Below are 27,462 nucleotides of genomic sequence, written 5' to 3'. Positions count from 1 at the left end.
ATATTTGAAATCATATATATATATATATTCATAACACAAAGTTAAAATTATCATACTTAAATACATGCATAATTCCAGAAGCCAAGCCTTTCCCATCACCTGCACTGCTATCACTTTCATCCGAATCACCATTATCTTTCCCGTGGATTAATATAACTCCCCTAAAAAGCCTCCCAGGTTCTACCTTCCCTTCCTTACCCCCTTAGTCTCTTTTCAACATGTGACTCCGGCAAAACACTGCGGTGTCTCCCATTCCATTCAGAGAAAAAGCCCATCTCCTCACAGTGGCCCACGATCAGGTCCCCTATTTAGCTGACATGCATTCCTGTTTTCATGGATTGTCCAGGGGAATAATCCCAAGTGGAGGAAAAGCTCTGGAGCAAAGGCCCTGAGGCAGGAGCAAGCTTGATGAAGTTTAAGAGCACAGAAAGTCTAGTAAGAGTCCCCAAGATCATCTAGAGCCGGCCAAAAAGACAACGTTCAGGAAATACAGGCTGACTCAGCATTTCTAGAACTCAGGAATGATGTGTCAAAAGAAAATGGGTTTTGGAATCCTATAGACTTGTTTAAATTCTTGTCTTCCTACTTACTAAAAGTCAAGTTCTGAGCCTCAATTTTTCTTAATTGAAAAGTGAGGAAAATAGTAATGATTTTCTGCGATTGTTTTTAGTTGTTTTTAATTGAAGCATAATATGTAATATGTATAATATATAATATATATATATATAATATTTAACATGGTGCCTAGCATATAGCTGGTATTCAATAAATCTAAGTAATATGAGCCTGCACCCTTCTCTTGTAGAGAAAACAGAACAAAGTAGTCTTGATTGAATAGACAGGACAACACTTTTCTCAAAATACCCCTCACCAAGCCTTTGTGGTAGAGTGAACATTGGCCTGGCAGGTGAGAACTCTTACTTCTGGTCCAACCTGTGATATAACTAGCTGGGGACTTTGGGTGAACCACTTCATCTCTTCAGAACTGAATTCAATCTTTTTTTTTTTTTTTTAGTAGGCTCTCTGCCCAATGTGGGGCTTGAACTCATAACCCCTAGATCAAGAGCCATATGCTTTACTGACTGAACCAGCCAAGTGCCCTAGTTTAATCATCTTTAAAATAAGGCAATTGGACTAGATGATCTCTAATTCTCTCACAGTACTAAGATTCTATGATGTCTGGGGGTGCCTGGGTGGCTTGGTTGTTTAAGCATCTGACTCTTGATTTCAGCTCAGGTCTTGATCTCAGGGTTGTGAATTCAAGCCCCTCATTGGGCTCCATGCTGTGTGTGGAGCCTACTTAAAAAAAAAAAAGAAAAAAGAAAAGTCTATGATGTCTGAATAACATTCAGTGATTCTTCCTTTGAGTAGCCCTTTGGTGTGTGTCACAGGACAGCACTGCAATAACAGAGGGAGGAGTGGGCAGAGAAAGAGATCTTTTAAGTTCGTAACGCATAGCTGGCTTCCTGCACGTACGCCCTTTGCAGGCTCAGAAGGGCCTTTGTGTTTGGTTTAACGTGCTGCTGTTACTGTCTTAAAACACTCGATAAATTGTGAACAAGAAGCCCACATTTTCATTTTACACTGAGCCCTGCAAATTATGTAGCTGGCCCTGTTCCTATGAGCTTACTATGAATAAGTGTAAAAGCTATTTCCTGTGAGTAAATAGAGACTGGCGACAAGAGATCCCTGGGAACCTAAAAAGGGGTGACTGGGTGGATAAGATAGCTGTCTGGGGTAGAAAGTAAGTGGAAGGGGGCTTGGGGGGGGATCAGTAGGGGAGGAAGGGCACTGTGGATGGATACTTCAATTTATGAAATGCTTCTTTACCTTCTGCTCCTTGCTTTCTCTAAACTATAGTATAACACTGCCATCTACTGGTCAATGACATGAACTCTTTCACAGACTTCCGATGCAGGGTCTTTGCATTTCAGTGTCCAAAGGGTGATCTAGAATGGTTTGAGTGAACGGATTTTGCAGCTAAAAACAATAATTATTAAGTGCTTCCACAGTTCCAACTTCCAAACTAAGTAATAACAAAGACAGACCTTTTCTATCCCCCTGAACAATCCCTTACAACTGCTTTCCTTGATTCAACAAAAAAACCAATTTTTAAAAAGTAACTATGTGTCAGAAATCAAATGTTCAATGAGGAACACCATTAAGAACTTCATTGAATGAATTCAAATTCTCAGGTTCATCTTAGGTCGGAATCAGAATACTTAGAATATCATCATCATCTTTAAAACTGGTCATTTAGGGGTAGATTTACATTTTTATATTCAGTGTATGCTAATGTGTAAGGTGGTATATATCTATGACCTTCAGGCCCAATGACCTACCTTCAGGCCATTGGGTGAAGCAGACATTACTGGAGAATTGATTGGGAAAAAAAGAGAAAGCAAGGCAGTGGCAGAAGATGTAGAAAGTTAGGGGACATGGAGAAAATTAACAGTTACCGATAAAGAATAGTGTTCCAGGGGGCTTCTCATCACAGAATATCCACCCCCACTAAGAATTCTATCAGAATTAAGGGTTATCACAAGCCCTCCCTTCTACAATATCTAGATTACCAGAAAGAAAAGAGGGAATTTAGCATAATGCATAAACTTGTCAAATCACTAAATTGAATACTAGAAACTAATGTAGCATTGTGTGTCAATTATACTCAAATAAAAAAAATTAGGGAACTTAAATACCTGTCCAGTAATTACTAGTTAGAACCGCTGTGAAGGGAGAATAAAAGAAATCTGAAATCAGGAGGAGGACAAGGAAATTCTCCCCGGATCTCAGCCCAGTTTATGGACACATCTTTCAGATTACTGGGCTGTAACTGGTTATTTTCAAACAATTCTGATACACTCACTACACTCCCTGGAGAAAATATCTGAGAACCAAAGACTCTGTTGTTTCACTCAAAAACAAAAGTCCAGGGCGCCTAGCTGGCTCAGTAGGAAGAGTATGCAACTCTTGATCTTGGGGGTCGTGAGTTTGAGCCCCACGTTGGGTTTAGAGATTACTAAAATACAATTAAAACAAAAAAACAAAAACACAAAAGTCCTTTAGGTGAAGGAGTATATGCTTAATGCCATTTCTTGGTTTTGCTTTAGATAATTTTTTATACAAGATATCAAGATAACAAGGGTATCAAAGGACATAAACGTGACACAGAACTCCTCTTCAGCACATCCTTAGAACAGAAAAATCTGAGTGAAGATGGAGCTTTTTTCACACTCCCAGTCCCTACAGGCTGTTCATTCTGTTTCCATAGTAAGACGTGCTCACCAATATCATACCATTATTCTGTATTCAATTTGCTTGACTGTTTCCACTAGTCTGGGAGGTCTAGGAGAGCTAGGATAGAGTGTTATATCTCTACCCCTTCCCCCACCATACCCTTTTAACATTATAGGAAACAATATAGTAAACAATAATTGTAACTGAATGAATAAATGGGGCATGCTAAACAGCCTCAGCCTCAGCAAGCCAGCCTTCACCATCCTGTATTCTGAGAACTTACATACAGAGGCTGTACTGAGGGAATCAGCCCTAGTTATTCCTTATACCCAGATAACCTTATTCTGAACCAGATCACCACTACCCTGGCCATATCGATTAGGCCAGAAGATCCAAGGGCAGTCAATCTATAATACTTGAGAGCAGCCTATAATATGAGAATTTTGTCTAAGACCAATAATACTAATTAATTAAGCCAGTAAGGGTCTCTCCCTGGGAAATTTGACTTCAATACGGAGAAAGTCATCAGCTAGTAACAATAGGTAAAAGTTCAAAGGCACAAAGGAAAAGGTAGACAATTGAGGCCATGAGGCAAAGGGAAGTCATGACTGAGTTCAATAAAAACCTGGATAGAAGAAAAGAGTGTGAATGTAGGTTCTTAGAGGCAGAAATAATAAATTCTTGCTTCTGGTGGATAAAAGTATAACTTGTTAACCATAGCTTCCTTGGATCCTGGGTGGCCAAGAGTACATATTTCTTTAACCAAATATGAATTAAGCATCTACCATGTGACAGATATGACATGAATTTTAGTGGTGAACAAGACAGATTTATTTTGTTCCCATGGAGTTTTGAATGTAGCTTCGAAGGTTAGAATCTAGAGGTAGAACATTGACACTGAACAAACACAAACAATGGTAATATGTGTTACAGAGAAGTAGTGCAGCCTCTCATAGACGCAGATAGTATCTTGAATTATATTTTTCATTGGCCTGTTTTTTCCTAAAATGCCTGATTATATGGCCTTTCCAGAATTCAAAGAGGCCTAATTTCCATTCGAGATTCTTTTCATTCTTATTTTCATCTGTAATCCTACATGAAAAGGCTAGCTCCCAGAGCCCATAAAATCTTCAAAATACGAATTTGCTCCAAAATACAAACAGGAAACTGTAAAATCTAAACAAACAAATGTTTTATCCACAGAACACAGCACTAATTCAGATGCAGTTCAGTGCAACTCTTACTACAAGTTACCCTAATTCAGAGGCAGCTCAAAACAACTCTTACTACCACAAGTTAACACATAATGGTGTTTACAATATGCTAAGTATTGTTCAAAGTGCTTTATAAAAATCAGCTCACATTAATCCTCACAACAACTCTATACAATAAGAACTAGTATTATTATTCTCATTTTACAGATGAGGAAACTGAGGCAGAGAGTGGTTATATAACTTAGCCAAGGTCAACAGCCAGTAAGTGTCTGTATTGGTTCTAGAGTCTCTGTGTTCTAGAGTCCAGATTCAATTTAATTTAATGTGGTTACATAAGTAAATTTTCTTCCAAAATATCATTCAGCAAATATTTGTTGAGCATTTATTATATGCGGGTGCTGACCTAGCTGTTAGGGACAAAACAGCGAACAAAACAAAACAAAAAATCCCTGTCTTCATGGAGGGGATATGGATAATATACAAGAAGTAAATAAATGGTACATTAGATAGTATAAATGCTATGGAGAAAATAAAGCCAGGAAGAAGGATGGGGAGTGCTAGGGGTGACATTGGGGGTACAGTTTCAAATGGGGTGTTCAAAGACATAACTTGAGTACGTGATGTTTGAGCAACAACCTAAAAGTGAGGGAATGGGGGCACCTGGGTCGCTCAGTCGTTAAGTGTCTGCCTTCAGCTCAGATCATGGTCCCAGGGTCCTGGGATCGAGCCCCGCATCGGGCTCCCTGCTCAGGCTCCCTGCTCAGCAGGAAGCCTGCTTCTCCCTCTCCCACTCCCCCTGCTTGTGTTCCCTCTCTCTCTGTGTCATAAATAAATAAAATCTTAAAAAAAAAAGTGAGGGAATGTGCCATTCTAAGTATGTCTTATAGAATATTCAGTAGAATAAGAGCCCTGGGTTTGGATTCTAGGACCCATGACAGTATTAAAATAGCCCTGGAGTTACATTTAGTGACTTTCTGGGATTTGCGATATAAAGTGCCTAACTAGCACATTCTATGAGGGTTCCAAGTTGCTAGCTTAGGAAGGGCAGAATAATGCAATTGAATGAGCATTATTAAACGAGCAACAGCCTCCTCATTTATTTTGAGCTGGAATTTGTGTAGGATTACTTTGTGACTTGGCAATGTTGAAAACTTCATGAACTCATTCTTTGCATTTTCTAAAGTCAATACACTATTTTACTCTGCCTGGGTTACCAACTGATGTAGTATAGTTGGGTGGAGTATCCTATATATGTTTATTAGGTCTAATGATTTATAGTGCTCTTCAAGACCTTGATTATCTTTATTTTTTTTTAAGACTTTATTTATTTATTTGAGAGAGAGAGAGAGAGAGAGAGAATGAGTGGGGGGAGGGGCAGAAGGAAGGGGTGAGAGAATCTCAAGCAGACTCCACACTGAGCACGGAGCCCAACGCAGGCTTGGATCTCATGACCCTGAGATCATGACCTGAGCAGAAATCAAGAAGAGTCAGATGCTTAACCGACTGAACCACCCAGGTGCTAATATCAATTTTCTTACTGATTCTTCTAGATGTTTTACTCATTATTGAAAGTAGGGAAGTTTCTAACTATTACTGTAGAACTGGCTATTTCTCTCTTTAACTCTGTCTTTATCCTCTTTACATATTTTGATTCAGCATTTTCTTGGTTGCTGTAAACCTTTGACTATTTCCCAGAGTTCTGACAAACTTGCTTCAAGTAGTTTCTGCTTATTTTTCAATGTTTCTGGCGGCTTGGCATGGCCTACTCCACCAATTTGAACATGGGTCTCCCAAGGTGACTTTTTGACAGCTCTCACCAGAGCAGAAAAAAGCAAATCTGTTTCTAACAGGACATATTTATAGATACGAACATAAAAGCTGACCTTCTGCCGCAGGGGCTTGAAGCCTCATTCCCTGCATCCAGCTCTTCCATTTCACGTCAGCCCCTGAGGAATCAGGAACTCCATGAAATGTAGTTTGAAAAGCACTATAATAAGTCATTACAACCCCCTGATAGCTATGTGTCTGGTGCTTATGATCTGGTGTTAAAAACAGTTAAATAGGGATGTCTGGGTGGCTCAGTCGGTTAAGTATCTGTCTTCGGCTCAGGTCATGATCCCAGGGTCCTGGGATCGAGTCCCGCATCGGGCTCCTGCTCAGCAGGGATCTTGCTTCTCCCTCTGCCTGCCACTCACCCTGTTGTGCTCTCTCTCTCTCTGACAAATAAATAAATAAGAAAAAGCACAGAGAATAAAATGATCTGTGACCCCATCTTCCAGAGATAACTGCTGTTAATATGTTGACATTTTTCTTATTTACAAAAGAAGTCTAATTCTGGTTAACATTTTATATATAGCAGTTATCACCTTGGCATCCACCTAACACTGTTATTCTATTCACGTCTATGTTAAGGTCGTCATGTCTACTCCTAGATGCCTATTACATAATTTTTTTTATAGTTTTTTTTTTAATTTTATTTATTTATTCATGAGAGACAGACAGAGAGAGAGAGAGGCAGAGGGAGAAGCAGGCTCCCAAGGAGCAGGGAGCCCGATGCGGGACTCGATCCCAGGACCCTGGGATCATGACCTGAGCTGAAGGCAGACGCTTAACCATCTGAGCCACCCAGGTGCCCGCCTATTACATAATTTTATGAGAGAAGACTTTTCGTGTGTTGACTAACTTGTCAATCTCCACCCTCAATGATTGTCCCTTCCAATACCTTTCAATAAAAGAAAAACAGGTTGATCACTCAGTTGATCAGTGCAATGAGATTTCAAGACTGGAGATTTCAACATCTTTCTCATCTATGCTTACCAATTTAAGCCTGGCCCTATTGAGGTTGCTTTTACACTTTAAAAAGCAAAATGCCTTCTTTATTTTGAAATGAAATCTTTTATGGAACCTGAAATTTAAATAAACAAAACTGAGCTTTTACAGTTGAAGTGTGCACACATGTGTAGATGGAAGAGGGAGGTAGTTTGTCCAACAGCCAACCCTGCTTAGCCTTCCTAATACTGAAACCATGATGCGGAACCTCAGGGCTCTGGGACAGAGTGTTTGAACATCCCATTGCTCTGTTACATATCCTCAGTCAGTACCTCTAATGAATTGAATGACTATTGTACCACTTCCTATGGCTCTTCAGACAGTGCCTGACACTCGGGAGGCATTCAAAGAGTATTTATTGAAATTAAAGACAAGAAATCCAAAAGTGGGGAATGGGTTAGTGCATATCTATTACTAGCAGTTGAAAAAAAAAAACCTCATAAAATAGCCCCACTGAGAGTGGAAGATAAGTAGTAACATATCTTAGTGTTACAACAGAGGTAATTCAACAAGTATTTTTTGACCAGAATTGTATTAGTGGTTGCAGAATATGACAAAATATAACTGAATAAATATTTGATTGTTTCTGTGCTCAAGGTACTGTTTGAGGGACTGTGGAAGTTACAAAGATGGTAAAAGTATAGTTTCCCTTCTAAAGGATACTTAATACGCTAATGGGAGAAAACTTACATAACATTGTGCTATAAGGCAAGCCAATGTGCCAGGCAATGTCCAGAAAATTTTGGTGTTTTTTGAGTTGAAGGTAGGAAAAGAAATTTAATATCTTTTTTTTTAAGATTTTATTTATTTATTTGACAGAGAGAGACACAGCGAGAGAGGGAACACAAGCAGGGGGAGTGGGAGAGGGAGAAGCAGGCTTCCCGGGAGCAGGGAGCCCGATGCGGGGCTCAATCCCAGGACCCCAGGATTATGACCTGAGCCGAAGGCAGAGGCTTAAGGACTGAAAAATTTTGAAAAATTACCAGCCCAGGAGATAGCCTCATCAATAGGGGGCTGTTATACAATGCAGAGGGTAATAATTAATGCAGAGGAAGGTAAAAGAAAAAGAAAGAAAGAAAGAAAGAAAGAAAGAAAGAAAGAAAGAAAGAAAGAAAGAAAGAAAGAAAGAAAGAAAGAAAGAAAGGAAGAAAGAAAGGAAGGAGAAAGAAAGAAAGAGGAGAGGAAAGGAAAGGAAAGGAAAGGAAAGGAAAGGAAAGGAAAGGGAAGGAAAAGAAAAGAAAAAAGAATGGAAGCAAACACTTCACTGCCTTGATCTTGAGGTGATAACCCTCTCCCCAAGAAGAAAGCTTGGTATACAAAATAGAGACAAATTAAATGTGAGGTTTTCACAATTGGTTTGTTAGAAATACTGAGAATGGAGAGATCAATGTGAATTCTAGAGGGAAACTTCATGAAGTCGGCATTTGAACTGAAAAAGGAATGGTAGGATTAGGATGGGTGGGGAAGCATTACAGGTTAATGAGAATAACATGCACCAAAGCCCAAAGGCCAAGAGGAGAACAGTCTCCATAAGAAAGATGGAAGACAGGGTGCCTGGGTGGTTCAGTTGGTTGGGCAACTGCCTTCGGCTCAGGTCATGATCCTGGAATCCCAGGATTGAGTCCCGCATTGGGTTCCCTGATCAGCGGGGAGTCTGCTTCTCCCTCTGGCCCTCCCCCCTCTCATGCTCTCTCTCTCTCTCTCATTCTCTCTCAAAGAAATAAAGTCTTAAAAAAAAAAAAAAGATGGAAGACAGCAATCTGGCTGGAGCAAAGGGTGTCTGCTGGACGTGAGGTTGGCTGAGTAGGGTGGAGACCAATTAATGGTGGGGTACATGGATGGCAGCTGCTGCAGGCCAAGATGAAGATAAAAGGGAAGCTGCAACAAATAGCAATTAGCTATGATGACGACTCAATTCTCAGAGGAAACTATAATAGAAGTGTATAGCAGTGATGATGGAAGAGAAAAAAAAAACCAAATGGATAAAATTCCCAGAAGACAGAGAAATAACTTGCTGTACCAGTCAACAGGGTTATTGGAACAGTCATTCAATTTGGAAAGGAGACAAAAATGGAATGAAAATAAGAAAGGGATAACTTAAGAAAACCCATGTTTTCAGAGGAAATTTGGCAAATTGGCAAAGTTTTTTGCTGTTGGAGAGGTTACTCTATAAAATTAATTCCTAGAATGATCATGAGGATGATTTATTATATGGACATACAAGCTTGACTGCTGCCTGAAGAAATCTGCATTATCACCTTAGGTTAAAGCATAATTTATCACCTCCCTCTTAAGAACTTACTGCACTTCACTTGAACTTCAGAAGTTTGGAATGTCTTCCTAAACATACCTATCTTTGATCTGATTGTTATGGCATTCTCATACACTATCTTCTCAACCCTAGCTCCAGTCAGATTAACTGTGTTGACAGTATTTTGAATGTGCTGGATCATGGTTGCAGTATAATAACTCATTCTGTGGCTTCTGGGGCATCTTTTTCACTTGGACATATCGGGCAAAAAGATTTAAGGGGGTGGGGAAAATGCTGAGCTCCTACCTCACTAACAGTGTGCCTGGATTTCAGTAAAGTACTTTTTGAAATTAAACTGCTTTCAATTTAAGGACATAGCAAATTCTACCACATACTCCATATTCATTTCTGTCATGCGGAATAATCAAGAATTACTGGAATTTTAACAGGGGTGAAGCCAGAAGAGGTGACAGGCTCTTTCAAATGAATTGAGTCCAAATGACCCCTCCCTGTTTGCATTAACTGCTCTCCCAAATGTGACAACCTTCCTGACTCAAGAGATCAGACTCTAGTACCAACATCCTCTCACAGATGAGCATGTGATTCTTTGCCAAGGACAAATTTAAAATCATTTCAGAACTTGTTCAGTTTATGTCAGGCTACTTTTAATAATTTCAATACTTTTTATCGATCCTATTTCAAAAGTTAGAAGCAATTGATTCAACCTTGCCACTGAGAAGAATGCTTCCATCATTTGCATGGGGCAATAGGTGACTTGCCTCCACTAATTTCTGTAAAGCTTCTGTGTCACTTATGATCAGGGCCTTTTCCAATCTACTACCAGCCTATAATCTGGGCTACAACACACAGTCCAGCTAATCTTCAGGTAATGGTCTTCTCATTCCCAGAATGTACAAAGCAAAAGGACAATGGTAGTTTTCTTTAAGGGAGTATACTGTCTTTGTCTCTATTATTGGCTAACAGATTTGGAGGTAAATGAAAGCAAGGGTGGGCATCTATAGAACAGCATTAAAAATGCTGGATTTGGAATCAATCTTAGGCTTTATAATTTTTTTTTAGTAACCTTAGACTATGTACTCCTTTTGTGTCTCATTTTCAAATTCTGTAAAATGGAGTAATAACAGCTTCAAAGAGGTTTCATGAAGATTTAGTGGTACACAGTCATATCTTCATTCATATCATACTAAAAGAACCACTAATACATACCTGTGTTTTCTGAACAATCCAAGATTCAGAATGTGACAAGGGAGAAAATATTTAAAATTGGAGCCATCAGGGAAAATCCAGGCAGTATAGTGGAGTTCAGAGCATGTCACCTCAAAATATGCTGCTTTGGCATACTGATTATTTTAAGTTAAAGGAGCTTGAGGTGCAAGAGGGGCACTCTGACCTTCCTTAATTTTTCCTGACAGGAGATAAAACTCCCATGTGAAAGATGCCCTCCCTGTACCAGGAGGAAGAAAAATAGTCTTATTACCAGAGATGGGGAATCAGGCTGAGAAATCTGTACAAACCAACCTTGTTACACTAATGTTTATCTTCCTAGGCATTTCTCCACAATTTACTACCCCTGGCCCAAACCCCTTCGTCTCATTTGGTTCTTTGTCTAAAAGGTATAAAAGCTTTCTGTTCTGGTCACTTCTTCTAGTCTTCCTTCTCTTGCCAAGGTTCTCACGTACGTGTAAATAATAATAATACGTGTGTGCTTTTCTCCTGTTAATCTGTCTTATGTCAGTTTAATTTTTAGGCCCTGCTGGAGACCCAAAGACAGTAGGTAGAGGAGAATTTTTCCTCACCTATAGTTCTGCTGACAAGGATGGATGTCACTGGTTAGACACTGCTCACCCCAGAGCTGCTTCAGCGGAGAGATCCTGCTGATGTGGAGAACAGAGGCAAAAGAAGTATAGAAAAAATCAAACTTCCTTATAACTTACAGCCCACTGACAAGTATCTGGGACAGGCAGACCTTCCTCTAGGAACTCAACTGCCTCAATGTTAATACTTGGCTAAAGGCAAAGGCAACCTTAGCTTGACATTAGCTGGACCTCCAGGATCCTTAAGTGTTCCTTAACATATAAAAATCCCTTTGGAAACTTCCTTTATCTCTACCCACCCACCCCCAGGATAGATGTTAGCACTTATCCTCCAAACATATGGCCCACTGATATACATCTGAAGGCTCTCATGAATAAGGTTTTACTAGACAGTAGTAAATGACCTTATCCTTTTTTTTCTTTTTCTTTTTTTAATTTTATTTGTCAGAGAGAGAAATAGAGAGAGAGCACAAGCAGGGGGAGCTGCAGGCAGATGGAGAAGCAGGCTCCCCGCTAAGCAAGAAGCCCGATGTGGGACTTGATCCCAGGATCCTGGGATCATGACCTGAGCCGAAGGCAGACGTCCAACTGACTGAGCCACCCAGGGTTCCCTGTAAATGACCTTATCCTAACAGCAGTTAGCCTTTTTTTTTTTTTTTTAAGATTTATTTATTTATTTATTTGACAGAGAGAGAGAGACAGCGAGAGAGGGAACCACAAGCAGGGGGAGTGGGAGAGGGAGAAGCAGGCCTCCCGTGGAGCAGGGAGCCCGACGCGGGGCTCGATCCCAGGACCCCGGATCATGACCCGAGCCAAAGGCAGATGCTTAACAACTGAGCCACCCAGGCGCCCCCAGCAGTTAGCCTTTTGAGGTCCTGGAAATCTTACTTACAAATTCCTTGGAGACTTAAGCTATCCCTAACCCCCTCCAACTTGAAAGTATATAATTAGTCACTTCTCACAACCTCAATGCAGCTTTTTTTTTTAAATTTTTTTTAAAAAGATTTTATTTATTTGTCAGAGAGAGAGAGAGAGAGAACACACAGGGGGAGAGGCAGTGGGAGAGGGAGAAGCAGGCTTCCGGCCGAGCAGGGAGCCCAGTGCGGGGCTCCATCCCAGGACCCTGGGATCATGACCTGAGCCGAAGGCAGTTGCTTAACCAACTGAGCGACCCAGGCGCCCCAATGCAACTCTTTCTGCCCACAGTCCTGTGCCTGTGCTCTAATAAAACTACCTTTTTTGCACCAAAGACATCTCAAGAATTCTTTCTTGACCATTCACTCCTGGATCCCAACATTTCATATCACTGGGACCTCTGACATAAGCCAACACAAGATAAAAATTTTTACCTTTGTCCTAGGTCTCTGCCTGTAAGATCCAATGAAAGCAAAGTGGTAAGAGTCTCTCCTCATGTTTTTCCTTTTTCAAATTTAGATTAGCAGGAGAAAACTGGTGTGAACTAGTTCTTCAGGCACAGTGACTTATGAATATTCCTGTTTTCGATTTCTAATGGCTGTAAAAAAAAAAAAAAAAAAAAGTAAAGTTTAAAAAACAATCTCCCTAGACCTCAGCACCCTCAGAGGGTTCACCTCATTTTCCCCTTCTGGAGGATAATACCCCGCTTGTTCTTGTTCTGAAGAGGATGCAGCCTTAGAAGATGTCCCAGCTAGCGCCTGGGCCTCACATGCAAATGAGATTGAATTGTTACAGCAACGCACACGTTGTGCACATTACCTGGAGAAGGACTAAACTTCTCCTACCAGTAGCCCAGTGCCGCCCCCATGAGTGCACAGCGAGGCATTGAACCTATTCTCTTTTACAGCAGGGTATTCTTTATTTCCTTGCTCTGTTAACACCGCAATCTTACCAGTAAAGAAAGGGAAATTTGATTCAGACTGGAATCAAATCTATTGATTTGTATAAGATCTGAGAGCCATTAATGCCTTTGTAATTCCTCAACACCCCCATAGTCCCTAATTCAGCTACCATCTTGTTTTTTTTAAGATTTTATTTATTTATTTTAGAGAAGGAGAGAGAGATACAGCATGAGCAGAGGGGAGGAGCAGAGGGGGAGGAGCAGAGGAGGAGGGAGAAAGAGAAGGAGATAATCTCCAGCAGACTCTGTGCTGAGCGTAGAGCCCCATGTGGGGCTCAAGCCTACAACCCTGAGATCTTGACCTGAGCCTGAAACCAAGAGTCCGATGTTTAACCCACTAAGCCACCCAGGCGCCCCTCAGCTACCATTCTTATCTCAATTCCAGCGGACACAGCCTGATTTACAGTAATTAACCTCTGCTCAGCTTTCTTTTCAATTCCATTGTACCCTGACTCACAATTCCTCTTTTCATTCACATTTAGAGAGAGACAATTAACATAGACTGGTATGCCTCAGGGATATTGCAAATCTCCCTCAATAATTTCTCAAGTCCTTAAAGCCAACTTAGATTCCAAGGCTCCACTCTTGTTCAGTATGTTGATGATCTTTTACCTTGTAACCAGACTAAGCAGTGTGCTCTTACAGGAGCTGAAAGAGGCCATAAGCCCTTTTTTTTTTTTTTTTTTTTTTTTTTTTTTTTTAAAGATTTTATTTATTTATTTGACAGAGAAAGACACAGCGAGAGAGGGAACACAAGCAGGGGGGGTGGGAGAGGGAGAAGCAGACTCCCCACTGAGTAGGGAGCCCGATGCGGGTCTCGATCCCAGGACTCCGGGATCATGACCTGAGCCGAAGGCAGTCGCCTAACCAACTGAGCCACCCAGGCGCCCCATAAGCCCTTTTAATCTAAACTTAAAGGGATACAAACAACTGTTAACCTACTTAGGACAGGAGATATCTCAAGGCATTCCAAAGCTCACTCCCAAATGCCATCAGTCAGTTTTGTCTATCCCTCTCCCACAGATGAATACAAAACCCCAAAAAACAGCTACATAAATTTCTAGAGGCAGCTGGCTACAGCTGCAAGTGAATTCCTAAGTTGGCTGCCCTTGCTACCCTCCCAAATACTACCTACCTCTGAGCCCATTTCCAGGCCCTCCTTAACCTCCTTTAAAGGCTAAAATTAGCACTGTCCACACCCATAATTCTTGGCTTACCTAATTTTGACAAAACTTTTCACCTATATTGTTATGAAAATACTGGGATTGCTACGGGAATTTCAGGAAATCCTTTGCCTCGCAGCTAAGTCCTTGCTGTCGGCTGGGCCGCGCGAGGGCAGGCATGCCGTCCTGCCTGCGCACACTAGCAACAGCTGCCTCCCCGACAGAGCCAGTACCCTTAGATCAGGCTTCCCATTCACCTTTATGTTCCTCGCGCTACGTCTGCTCTCTCACAAGTTCACAAGACAACCTCTTCACCTGGTGACAAATCACCCATGAACAGGCCCTTATTATTCGACCCCTCTTTCATCTTCCCTTGCTGGAACACTCTAAATCTGACTACACCATCATCCCATCCTTGATAAGGGACAGCACAACTCCATTCCACAGGATGGCTCTGCAAATATAGAAGCCACGAGAGGAATCTCTTAGATACCCCCTTTACACAACCCAGACTTTAAGTTCTATTTCGTGATCATTCCTACAGAGGAAACTTCTGGGGAACCAAAGTAACTGGCCATGCCATAGCTTCCCCATGTGAAACCCTTGAGGCACACTCTCAGCCCGAGCTGCTAAATGTGTAGCTCTTACCAGAGCCTGAACACGGGCAAAAGGAAAAACTGCCGCAATTTACACCAGCCCTAGATATGCCTTTGGAGCCCACTGGGGCTGTTGCCACAATCCTGTGGATCCTCAACCTCTGCTGGTATTCCTCTTGCCAATGGGCATGTAATTGCGGCTGTATACAAGCTCTTCACTTGCCTACTAAAATTGTTATTGTTCGGTGTGCAGCCAAACTAAGGAGACAGATACCGTATCTCTAGGGAACAACAGGGCTGACAAGGTTGCTAAATATGCAGCCCAAAATAGAACTCCTTTCCTTTTTCCACCCAATTTATAAACCTGCTTTTATCCCTGCCTGATATTATTAACTATTCAGCAAATACCCCACAATCTTGAAAAAGACAAATGGATACAAAAGGGTGCCAAAAAATTAGACAGATCATACGTTGGGTCAAACAGACTTCCTGTGGCCCCCTTTCTTTTGTCCTTTTGACTTGCACTTATCTCCCATCAGATGGGACATATGGATAGATGGGAGATAGTTAAGGAACTAAAAGATAATTGGTTCTTCCCTGGCATCCACAAAATTTCTGACCAAATTATCTCCCAGTGTACTACTTATAAATCTCACCAAATTTCTGGAGGAAACCAACATACCTCAGGAAATCCTCCAAGGCCCACATTCCCCCTTATGGAACCCCAAAATGGATTCCATAGATTTACCTCCAGTGTCAAGCTATTCCCACTATTTGGTTATTGTCTGTATATTTAGTGGATGGACTGAATGTTACCCAGCCAGAAGTACCAATGCCACAACAGTGGTGAAGAATTAATAACTGAGAGTATTCCTTGTTTGGGCATTCTTTTATGGATTGGGTCAGAGAAAGGAACTAATTTTACAGCAGAAATTAACCACTTGCTTGCAAAAACTTTGGGGTATTCATTAAAATTTCACACTCTTTACCATCCCTAATCCTCAGGGCAAAGAGAACATAAAAATCCAGACATCAAGAAGACTTGAGGAAAAATCTGTCAAGAAACTGGATTTAATGGCCAGGAGCATTACCTCTGGCCCTTATAACATCTGGAATACTCCAAAGAGAAAACATAACATCTTTTGAAATAATATTTGTTCACCCATTCCTACTGGCATCTCTAAACCTTCTATTCCTGGATTGAGTGAACCTTATAGGAGTGTAAGTGAAAATTTTGATGCTATTGATATAATGTGGGCTGGGAGTGAATGGTCAAAAAGAATTCTTGAGACAGTGCAAAAAGATGTTTTTATTATGGCAGGGGACAGGACCCATGGGCAAACAAGAGATGCAATGTCATTGTGAACAAAGACTGGTTATATACTTTAAGTTGGGAGGGGGAGAGATAAAGGAAAATTTCCAAAAGGATTTTCATATATTAAAGAAGACTTACAGGATCCTGGAGGTGTCAAACTAAGGTTGCTTTTTTTTTTTTTTTAAGATTTTATTTATTTATTTGACAGAGAGAGAATGAGAGAGAGAGCACATGAGAGGGGGGAGGGTCAGAGGGAGAAGCAGACTCCCTGCCGAGCAGGGAGCCCGATGCGGGACTCGATCCTGGGACTCCAGGATCATGACCTGAGCCAAAGGCAGTTGCTTAACCAACTGAGCCACCCAGGCGCCCCTAAGGTTGCTTTTTGCCTCTAGCAAAACATGAACCTTATATCAGTTGTGGGTTCCTTGAGGAATGTCCTACTCTGCCTGCCTCAAGTATTTGTCAATGGACTGCAAGTTGTAAAGAGGTTTAATTTTATCTACAATTCTTTTGCCTTTGTTCTCCTGTCCTTATGACTAGCTGTATACAAGACCTAACTAGTCTAAATGGAGCATATCATCAACAGGTAAAAATGGCATGGCCTCTGATGACTGGCAAGCTTTGCCATCCTTTTGACCAGAAAATTAGATATACAACACCGTTTTTAGAGGAAAGCACACATTATCATCTCACTGAGAAGACCTTTATGAAGTACTACTAACCACTCACACTGCTATCAAAATAAAAGAAAAATCCTTCTGGATTCACACAAGCCCTGCTAAGTTAGACCAGGATCAGCACTCCCAGGACAATTGGAAGACCATCCCTAGGGGGACCTTAAAGTAAGGATTTCCCAGGCAAATTCCCAGGTCCCAAAAGCAGACAAAATCATGAAGTAGACAGCTTTTCTCACGATCACAGATCAAGAAACTTCACTTCTACCTATTTTCTCCCCCACTGGGTCTTCCTACTCCCAGAAGGAAATAAAAAAGAAAAAAAAAAATCTTCCTTTTAACAAAGTCTCCCCTTTCTTTAGCCATTTATTAAAAGGCTGATTGGAGGGGCACCTGGCTGGCTCAGTCTGTGGAGCATGCGACTCTTGATCTCGGGGTTGCGAGTTCGAGCCCCATGTTGGGTGTAGAGATTACTTAAAATCTTCAAAAAAAAAAAAAAAAGAGGCTGATTGGATATTGATTGTCTCAATCTATTCCATTTTCCCTCTGATCCTCTACTATGGACTGTCCTTCAAACTGGGTCTCACTTATTAACTCTTACTGTTTCCTCAGGTTATGCATAGACCTGACACCCACTTAAACCACTTTTCCAAACCCTGGCCACATTAACTAATCACTGGATGCATGACAGGTTATGGCACCCATGGCCAAAACACATCATTCTTCTCTTTTTGTGAGTCAGTTGTACATGGAAAAGCCTCTATGGAAGCTCAAGAACTGTCCTTTGCTCAAAGACATTAGAAGGGACTTTTTTTCCCTTTGCACTGAAAATCGCGGTGGTACTGGACCTTTCCCACATGACATACCAAGGCAATATTACAATCAAACCTTGTGGTCTGATTCCACAGGTAGCATCCTCGAGCCTCTCATGAAGGTCAGAAATGGTCTCATTACTGACTCTTAAGGTACTGACATTTGCCAAACCACCAGATTTTACAGCAGGCTCACAAGCCACTCTTGTGTAACCTGGGAGCAGCTGAACTGCCAAAGGCCAAAGATTACACATGGGGAGCCCAAAAATTTGCACTCACCTGGTCACGTAACAAAACCAAGCCTTACAGCTCCTAAGGCCTAATTGCAGGCCTCCTCTATCTGATCTTTCACAACGTGTTCTGCTCCCATAGACTGACAGGGATATACGGAAGATGGAAATGTGCAGATGACAACATGACAGGTGACAAGATACACCAAACCCCAACTTAGTAGGTCACAAGTTTCATTCTGACCTTATCCATGAACAATACTGGTCTTTTTATCTTATGTGATGATAAGGTTAAGGAGTTCCACCTAGATGGTCAAGATGATGTGGACTCAGATTCCTGACACTCTCTGTAACCAGGTACTCCACCTTAAATGCCAGCCAAATTACAAACGTGGGCTCCTTTGATCATAAATCAGTGCCACATAAATATACTATATGTGATGTTACAGAAAACTGGCTTGTGCATCACAATTCTAAGTTTTTATCAATATTGACCTCCCTTTTCCCAGGCTTTGGAACTTATGAGTTGGAAAGGCAGTTCTAAATCTTTCCATAGAAATAGAACAAGAGTTCAGTATCACTACACAAACATTGGAAGCCGTTCTATCAGAAGTTAATAGTTTAGGCTCTGTTATACTCCAAAGTTGCCTCACCCTAGACACATGACAGCCCAAAAGGAGGAGCTTTTACCTGCACCCTTTGAAAGACGAGATGAACACTCTCCATCAGATAAATGAAGTCCAGCCATTTTGTTGGACTGACCTATTTCCAGGGATAGGAGACTGATTTAATGGGGTATGAGGAAATGTGCTTAGATTTGTTATTTCCTATTTGTTCTTATTCTAATCTATGCTCTTCTTTCCCTTTGCAGATAGATCCCTTGCCACTTGGCTGCTAACTCAATTCTTTCCACAGTCACCAATTCAGCTTTTATGTGAAACTTCTAAGGAACTTTCAGACAGAGGAAATGAAGGAGTTCACAGCACGTCACCCCAAAATATGCTGCTTTGTCATACTGATTAAGTTAAAGGAGCTTGAGAAACAGCAGGTGCAAGAGGTGCACTCTGACCTACCTTAATTCTTCCTGACAGGAGATAAAACTCCCACGCGAAAGGTGCCCTCCCTCTACCAGGAGGAAGAAAAACAGTCTTATCACCAGAGATGGGGAAATCAGGCTGAGAAATCTGTACAAACCAACCTTGTTACACTAATGTTTATCTTCCTAGGCATTTCTCCACAATTTACTACCCCTGGCCCAAACCCCTTTGTTTGGAAGGTATAAAAGCTTTCTGCTCTGGTCACTTCTTCGAGTCTTCATTCTCTTGCCAAGATTCTCATGTACATGTAAAAAAAAAAAATAATAGAACGTGTGTGCTTTTCTCCTGTTAATCTGTCTTATGTCAGTTTAATTTTTAGGCCCTGCTGGAGACCCAGAGGGTAGGTAGAGAATTTTTCCTCCCTTACAATGGTCATTTTCTTTCCGCTAGCTCCCTAATCTCTTAGGGGATTACACTCCCAAACCTTCGGGTTATTCTTAAATTCACTCCCATGAGGTACACGCAACATTCTCACGATTTGCTCTCTGGCCCCCTTAGAAACTCATGCTCATAATTATGACGTCCATCTCATTACAGCTGTTTGAGGATTAAAGAGTAACGTGCTATGTACACAATACAAAACCTATCAGAGGGGGCCCTGAACCCTTGGCATTAAGACCCCAAAGAACAGGGATAAGGCAAGGGGACTGTGGGCGGTTCCTGCGTGGAATCCATCACCTGACAGGAACGGGACTTGACGGCGACTTCCGGCGCGGCCAGAGACTTTTCCTTCTAGCAAAACCCGTCTAGCCAGCTTACTCCGCTTCCGGGTAGCGCCGCGCTGCCTGCCGGCTGCCACGGAGACAGCGGACCTCCCGGCGGCGCCTGCGCGCTGGAAGAAGAGGGCACCGGGCCCGTTTCCGGGTGTGGTGAGCGCGCATGCGTCCGCGGGCAGACTGGGGCCAGTTTAGGGCCAGGTGAAGGCGGAAGTGCAGGACGTGAGGGTTTGCTGGCTGCTCCGACGGTGGTGGGGCAACTGGTGCGGGATGGAGGAGGGCGCAGCTGCGGAAGATGGTCGGGACGGTCCCCGAGAGCGGCTAGGCTTGGGTGAAGCGGGGAGGCAGCAGCAGAACCACGAAGTGCGGTCTCAATCCCGGGCCGACCGGTTTCCAAAGCATTCCTACTGGTTGGATCTCTGGCTCTTCATCCTCTTCGATGTAGTGTTGTTTATCTTCGTGTATCTTTTACCATGGTGAGTACTCTGAACGCAGAGCTGAAGCAGTAGGGAGCTTACCACTACAATTGGGGGGAGGCAGGGTAACTGAATTCCAGAGAGTATGGTATGCCCATGGGAATAATATAGCTGGTTAATGGCGGGGTCGGGATGAGGCTGGAATGAAAAGTGTTCTTCCTTGCACCTCCGCGAGGGTCTTCGAAGAGGTGTGGAAGAAACTTGGCTTCATAATTTTTTCCTTATGTTTTGGAATGAAACCAGCTGGGTTTGAGTTCCTGCACTACTACAAAGGAATTAAAGAAGTTATTTAGCTTTACTGAGCTTTATTTTTCCATTTACCATTTGGGACCAGTAGTAACCAGGTCATAGGGGTGTAGTGAGGATTAAATGAGATAGTAATTTATCTAAAAGCGATTCGCATTTTTGCCTGGCAGCAGTGAGCCCTTAACTAAAGGTGTTGTTACTATAACTACAGTTTGACCTCGAGTAGGCCAGATAGGTCTCTCAAACAGGTCCAAGCCTGAACTGTTAGGAACTTCTTACCAAAATGTACTTATTTTTCAGTGTCCCCATTTCAGTAAATGTTAACTTATTCATTCAGTACCCCTCCCGGAAGCCTGGGACTCTTTGATTTTCCCCTTTTACATACACCCACACATCCCAAAACACCAACTGTTTTTAAATAACAAAATTCTGTAGGTTCCACTTGCAAAATCCTTGCTCTCCATTTTCATTGCCACTCTGAAAAGACAGTTTTGGAAGGGGATAAGGAAAGGAAAGGTAGAGAAGGGGCAGGGGAGCAGAACAAGAAGAGGGACATAGGACCGAGATAAGGGAAAAGTTCTGGAGAGAAGCAGTGAGCTGAAGGGAGGGCCTGTGGAAGAAAAGCAGCTCATGTGGACATCAGGGAGCTCTCTTGGACTTTGGAGTTCTTGACTTATCATAAATTAACTTTTCTCAATCATGTTTATGAGTTTGCAATCCATGATAGGCAATTATGTCTTCTTTCCTCACCCCCAAAATTTTGGCAAAGATTTGGGCATGAGCTCATTGTATCTAAGGCCCCATTGTCGCTGATTTCTTGGATAATGTGACAGATTAGAAGGCAGAGGGTTGAGGGGCGCCTTGGTGGCTCAGTAGTTAAGCGTCTGCCTTCGGCTCAGGTCATGATCTCAGGGTCCTGGGATCGAGCCCCGCATCGGGCTCCCTGCTCGGCGGAGAGCCTGCTTCTCCCTTTCCCTCTGCCTGCCTCTCTGCCTGCTTGTACTCTCTCTCTCTGTCAAATAAATAAAATCTTAAAAAAAAAAAAAGGCAGAGGGTTGAGTGGGTGAATGGAAGAGATGGGTATTTCTATAAAATACTCTGCCAAACTATTTGTAGTTTTCACTCTCCTCTACTTCCCCTCCTTTTTTGGTAGAGACTGATACCTCAAATATAGTGATTTTTTTTTTTTTTAAATGACAGTTTTCAGGGGTGCCTGGGTGGCACAGTTGGTTGAGCGTCCGACTCTTGGTTTCGGCTCAGGTCGTGATCTCAGGGTTGTGAGATGGAGCCCCGCGTTGGGCTCCACACTCAGTGCAGAGTTCTTTCCCCCTCCCTCTCCCTGCCCCCTGCCCCCTGCTCCCTGCTCCCACTCTCTTTCTCTGAAATAAATAAATAAAATCTTTTTTAAAAAAATGACAGTTTCAGCTCTGGGTAGAAAATGGAAGCCATAGGAGGAATACTCCAGGCCTTTTTTTTTTTCTTAACAATATGTAAATCATTTAGGAATAGGAAGGTGACTGAGACAATCTAGATTTTCAGATATTGGGGTAAAGTATTAAAACTGGAAGGAGACATTGTTGACGAATATTTGGTTTTTACAGAATTGTTTGCCTGATGTCTAGATTAAGAAGTTGGCTCCTGGAGTGGATTCTGAAAATGACTACAAACTTCTTGAACAAAGAAGACAGGATCGTGCAACAGAATTTTAAACTCTGAGGGACTTTCTTTCATTTTACATACTCTTGCTATTCCTTTTGGGGACTATATTAAATGGGTAATCTCACCCATTCGTAGCTAAGTTCTTAAAACTACTCTTTGATTCATGTTTAAAAACTTTTCAGACATCTGATGGCTTTATACGGGCTGAATATTAAAGCATTTATACGTAAAGGTTTAATGTATTCATTAACAAATATGGTAATGTCTTCCCTTTAACATTTTAAGGATTAGCCAGGGTTTAGTATGATGCAAAAATGTGGTGAAATATTAAGGTGAAGTATTTAAAAATAAATTACTCAAAAGCAAAGGAAGAAAAAGGAGTTAAGAGCTGTACAGAAAGTGCAGGCCCAAAATGTATTGGCTGTTAAGTACCAGTTTAATTTTTAGATTAAGTGGGCCTCTGTTATGGTCGCCAGATTGATACAATCTCAGAGGAAGTATATAATATCCAACTTTGGAAATCTAGTGTGCATGTCCTCTTACCTGGATGCTTCCCCTTGCTTCCTTTTAAGTTCCTGAATTTCCCTAAAATAGGACTGTGTTTGAAACCTATTTTTTATAATTGTGATTGTATTAAGAATGCTTGTAGCTAAAATATATTTTTGTTTTTATAATGTCTGTACCTTAAATACTTCAGCAAAGTCATTTCAGCAAATATTTGATCACTTACTCGGCCAGGTACAGTAGTGAGCAAAAAAGACAAAAAATCCTTGCCTTCATGGAGCTTACATTCTTTTATATCTAAATGTTAGTAAGAATTTACATTCTAGGAGTGATCAGCTGGTGTTTAATCAAAGGTCACACTCCCAAAGCAGCTACTAAAAGCCCTTCAGAAGCTAGTCCTATTATATAACAGATACTCCTTTATGTAACATGTTAGAAGTGGGCTCTTGTTGGTGTGCCTGGGTGGCTCAGTCGTTAAGCGTCTGCCTTCAGCTCAGGTCATGATCCCAGGGTCCTGGGATTGAGCCCTGCATCAGGGTCCCTGCTCGGCGGGAAGCCTCCTTCCCCTCTGTGTTCCCTCTCTCACTGTGTCTCTGTCAAATAAATAAAATCTTAAAAAAAAAAAAAGAGTAGATAGGGGCTCTTGTTGAAATTGGTGACATTTGGGGCGCCTGGGTGGCTCAGTCGGTTGAGCAACTGCCTTCGGCTCAGGTCATGATCCCAGGATCCTGGGATCGAGTCCCACATCAGGCTCCCTGCTCTGCGGGGAGCCTGCTTCTCCCTCTCCCACTCCCCCTGCTTGTGTTCCCTCTCTCTCTGTCTCTGTCAAATAAATAAATAAAATCTTAAAAAAAAAAAAAATTGGTGACATTTGATACATGTGAATTGCCTAAATATTTTGAGGATATTCACCTCCCTTAGAAACAGAGTGTGGATCTGGTAAACTCTACACCCTCTCTCTTAATGGTGTTAGAATGAAATCCAGGACTGATTTTGGAAGATTTTAGTTGCCTATTGCCGGCTACAAGGTAACAGTTACACATCCAGGGTACTGTTGCATCTACTTGGGGAGAACCTTTTATGCAAAGGTTGATGCATCTAAAGAAACACAAAACTGGAATTTCATTGAGTATATCAAACAGTATGAACTGTTTTTCTGCTGCTTGCTAATATTGTCCAATCAATGTTTATTGTGTAGCTAAATTTGGTCTGATTTGGATTTTGCATTTGTTTAAACAAATTACTTGGTAGGTAGCAGGGTTTTGAAAGGATTAACAGTTCTCATGAAGTTTAATGTTGTGTTACACACAAAGATTTATAATTTTATGTTTCTGAGGCTAAAATCAGCCCACTACCACAACTATTGAATATTCTGAAAATTTCTAGTAGAGGGAAGGTAGCAAGGTCTTGGTGTTATGACATGACTGTAAATGGTATACAGAAATGGTTCCAGTATGAGGGTGAATCTTTTCTACAGCTGATGAATAAGAAATTATACCTACTGTGCCATCTCAAGTATAATGAGTGCTTACAGCATCCACACTTGAAGGCTAAATGGGTAAAGGCTAACTGGGTAAGGCTGAAGGATGAACGGGACACCAAGAAAAGTTGGCAAACTTGCTATGACGAAAACAAAGAATAACATCAATGTGATTTTAATCTGATAAATTCCTTTGTAAATTTCAAGGACTTAATTTCATATAAATGAAATGATTATTTTAATAACCATTTGTGAAATGAACTGGCTGACCAGTAACTGTGACAAAGTCTTTAGGATTTAGGAGTCTATGAACCTGAAAATTTAGGACAGAAACCTCTCTGTGTATCTAGTCCCTAAATGGCATGGGGATACATTCAGAGACTATAGGATAATTTATTTCAGGTCATTAAGGTTACTTAATGTAAATTACGTTCGAGGATAAGGATCATCAAACTATGGCCAATGGGCCAAATCTGACCTACTACCTCTTTTGATCAGGCCTGTGAGCTAAGGATGATTTTTACATTTTAAAATGGTTGAAAAAAATCAAGTGACTATTTCATAACAGATGAAAATTACATAAAATCAAGTTTCAATGTCAATAAAGTTTTATTGAAACACAAACATGCCATTCATTTACATACCATTTACGGCTTCTTTCACTACAGTGGCAGAATTGAGTAGTTGTTTGTTACAAAGACCCTATGGTCCACCAAGATCAAATTATTTACTATCTGGCTCTCTAGAAAGTTTGCCAACTCCTTTGGAGCCCTGCGTTAGACCTCACTGCAGTTAAACTTTTAGGAACCTCTAGTGATAACATTTTATGATTAGTGATACTCCAAACCCTTGAACTTTAAGGTAACTTAATTTCTCATAAAATACATAATCAACATGTGAGGAGAGGAAGCCACAATTCATGAATGCACAGAAAAGTCCAACCATGTTAACATAAAAATCAGTTTATCTTTTTATTTGACAGAGACAACGAGAGAGGGAACACAAACGGGGAGTGGGAGAGGGAGAAGCAGGCTTCCCGCTAAGCAGGGAGCCCGATGTGGGGCTCGATCCCAGGACCCTGGGACCATGACCCGAGCCGAAGGCAGACGCTTAACGACTGAGCCACTGAGGCGCCCCAAAAATCAGTTTATCTTAAAAAAAAAAATTTGAACCGTTAGAAACTGATTTCACAGAAAAATCAACAGTCTGAAGATAAGTATTTTGAACATTACAATAATTATTGGTTGCATTATTTCAGAAGTTACCATAATTTTATAATGAGAAGAAAACACGTATAAAAATTAGGTACTCTAGAAATAAAAATGTTACATGTGAATAGTTAGTAATTAGGTACTCAAATCTGTATTTGGAGTGTTGAATCAACAAAAACACTTCCTAGTTAGTACTATTACATGATTCAGGTGGTTTCAACTGGACAGTACTTTAAAAAGAGCCAAAATTAGATATTTCTATTTGATGTTGAAACTCAACTGTGGGTTGAAAATACAAATCTATGAGACTGCTGTTAAATAACAGAAATTAGTTTATATGTTTCAAATAATACATTTTTAACTAGACATTTTGACCAAATAGAAATCTTAAAAAAAAACTAGACAAAGTTTTTCAAAGTTATTAAAAATACTTGAAACCCATTTTCTAGTATTTTACAATGTTATAAAAGCAATAATTAAATACAATGTTATGTCAAATACAATTTTAGAAACTTTACAGTATTTACAAACCCTCCATACTAAAAGTTATTTAAAAATAAGCTTTCTTAAAAGATAAAAGTTTAATATAGTTCATATTCAAGTATTTCTAAATTAAGAGAATATAAAGTAATAATCACCCTACTGTTACAGTTAGAAAAGGCTAGTAAAAACTTCTCTAGGTGGAAGACAATAATTGACCAAGATTTCTTAACTGGGTGAGATTAGGTTTTTACAAGCAATTATTTTATATTTATCTAGGAATACTCATTTTAATCATTTATATTTTAGAATATTTTAACAATTTATGGAGCTGGTCAAAACATTAAAATTTACTAATCAGATTACAGAATTAAGTTATATGTATGAAGTTTATTAATGTAAGAAAATTTTTAATTCTGTAATTTTCAATTTTCTTACATGGACAATACAATACTTAGCCACAATACATTTACCAACTTAGTACAAAATAAAATGACAACTAATGAAATAAAGCAATTAATGTAACTTCATTTATAAGGTCATACTGATAATGGAAAATTCCTTTATTTAAAAAAAAAAAAGCCCTCTCCGTGAAAGTAGGGTAAAATGACTGTTTAGAAAAATGGTAGGGATGCTCAAATTAATACATTTCATTAAAATTAAACCCTCTAAATGAAGGTAGAAATTGAATCTGGAACCCAGAAATACTCGAATTCAAGAACCTGAAAATCATTAAAATGGGTTGACCTATAAAGAGAGGTTAAGATGATAGCAGGGAAAATTTAGGCACACAGTGACATCCCCAGTGGGCCCTAAGTTAAATTCCTAACACTGGTTATTAGCAGCCCAAAATAAACCAAACCAAAATAAAACCTTTCACATTTCATATAAAATTAGAAAAAAAAGTAACAAATATACTAACGTTAAGAATTTCACTTATTTTTAGCTTACATGGCTGAAGTAAGTTTATGATAAAACAAAGTCCTAATTTATGTTATCGAGGCATTATGAAGATTAAAATTCTAGGAGCAAAATTAAGTTTCTTCTGTTCTGACCTTAAGAATTTAATTTAAAAACTGCTTTATCATTAAGGCTCCCCCCACAAATGCTATCAATTTCATGGGCTGATATTTTTTAAGACACTTAAAGGGATCATATGTAGTAGACTATCACAGAAGTCAAAAACAAATGGGTGAAGCCCTCTTTTGGTTGGTTACCCATTAGACAGAAAGTGCTTCTTCATAAAGCAAATACTGCTTTGACTACACAAACTATGTATCACCTGGTATTTTTCAATTAGCATAGTTTACCAATCTACAAATGTGAGTACTGGTTAGTTTAATACTTACAGGTCTACTAGCCACATATAAAGGAGCAAATTACATTTTTATTCAACTGCAGCAGTGACTTTTTGCATACCCCCTGATTTTCTGTTTTGCAGGCACGCCAAGACTATTCAAAGGGAATTTCTAAAATATCCAATAAATTGATCACAAAATAAAAAATATATATAGAAAATTAAAGTGATTAATGACTTTAAAAATGCCACGGTTTTAGTTTC

General features: G+C 40.5%; 2 protein-coding genes across 10 annotated transcripts in view; one reads left to right on the top strand and one right to left on the bottom strand.

Annotated features, from left to right (window-relative positions):
* USP53 (ubiquitin specific peptidase 53) overlaps positions 1-27,462 on the bottom strand; it is a 132,780-nt gene that overhangs the window by 43,697 nt on the left and 61,621 nt on the right. For 7 of the 8 annotated variants that reach the window (XM_045880515.3, XM_045880514.3, XM_064584982.1 and 4 more), the window contains one exon: positions 12,716-12,879. In XM_045880515.3, the coding sequence (XP_045736471.2) occupies positions 12,873-12,879 (7 nt within the window). In that variant the 3' untranslated portion in view covers positions 12,716-12,872. Of the gene's footprint in view, positions 1-12,715; positions 12,880-25,156; positions 25,362-27,462 lie in introns of those variants that run through there. The other variant, XM_054508772.2, reaches the window with a different exon arrangement.
* On the top strand, positions 19,929-23,357 carry CUNH4orf3 (chromosome unknown C4orf3 homolog). Of its 2 annotated transcripts, none has more exons than XM_045880513.3 (2): positions 19,929-20,321; positions 22,190-23,357. In XM_045880513.3, coding segments are annotated over exons 1-2 (207 nt in total). In that variant the 5' UTR covers positions 19,929-20,115; the 3' UTR covers positions 22,191-23,357. The 2 variants fall into 2 exon arrangements, with proteins under 2 accessions (XP_045736469.2, XP_045736468.2); XM_045880512.3 differs by having other exon boundaries at positions 19,969-20,321; positions 22,169-23,357.

This window comes from Mirounga angustirostris, unplaced genomic scaffold, assembly GCF_029215605.1.
Source record: "Mirounga angustirostris isolate CCGP_5_RB_7025 unplaced genomic scaffold, mMirAng1.0.hap1 SCAF_2, whole genome shotgun sequence".
NCBI lineage: Eukaryota > Metazoa > Chordata > Mammalia > Carnivora > Phocidae > Mirounga > Mirounga angustirostris.
The sequence above is the reverse complement of the archived record's forward strand: the minus strand, read 5'-3'. Positions and strand labels throughout refer to the sequence as shown.

Excerpts from the sequence above, each read along its gene's own strand:
- CUNH4orf3 (XM_045880513.3), top strand. The coding sequence starts at position 20,116 with ATGGAGGAGGGCGCAGCTGCGGAAGATGGTCGGGACGGTCCCCGAGAG.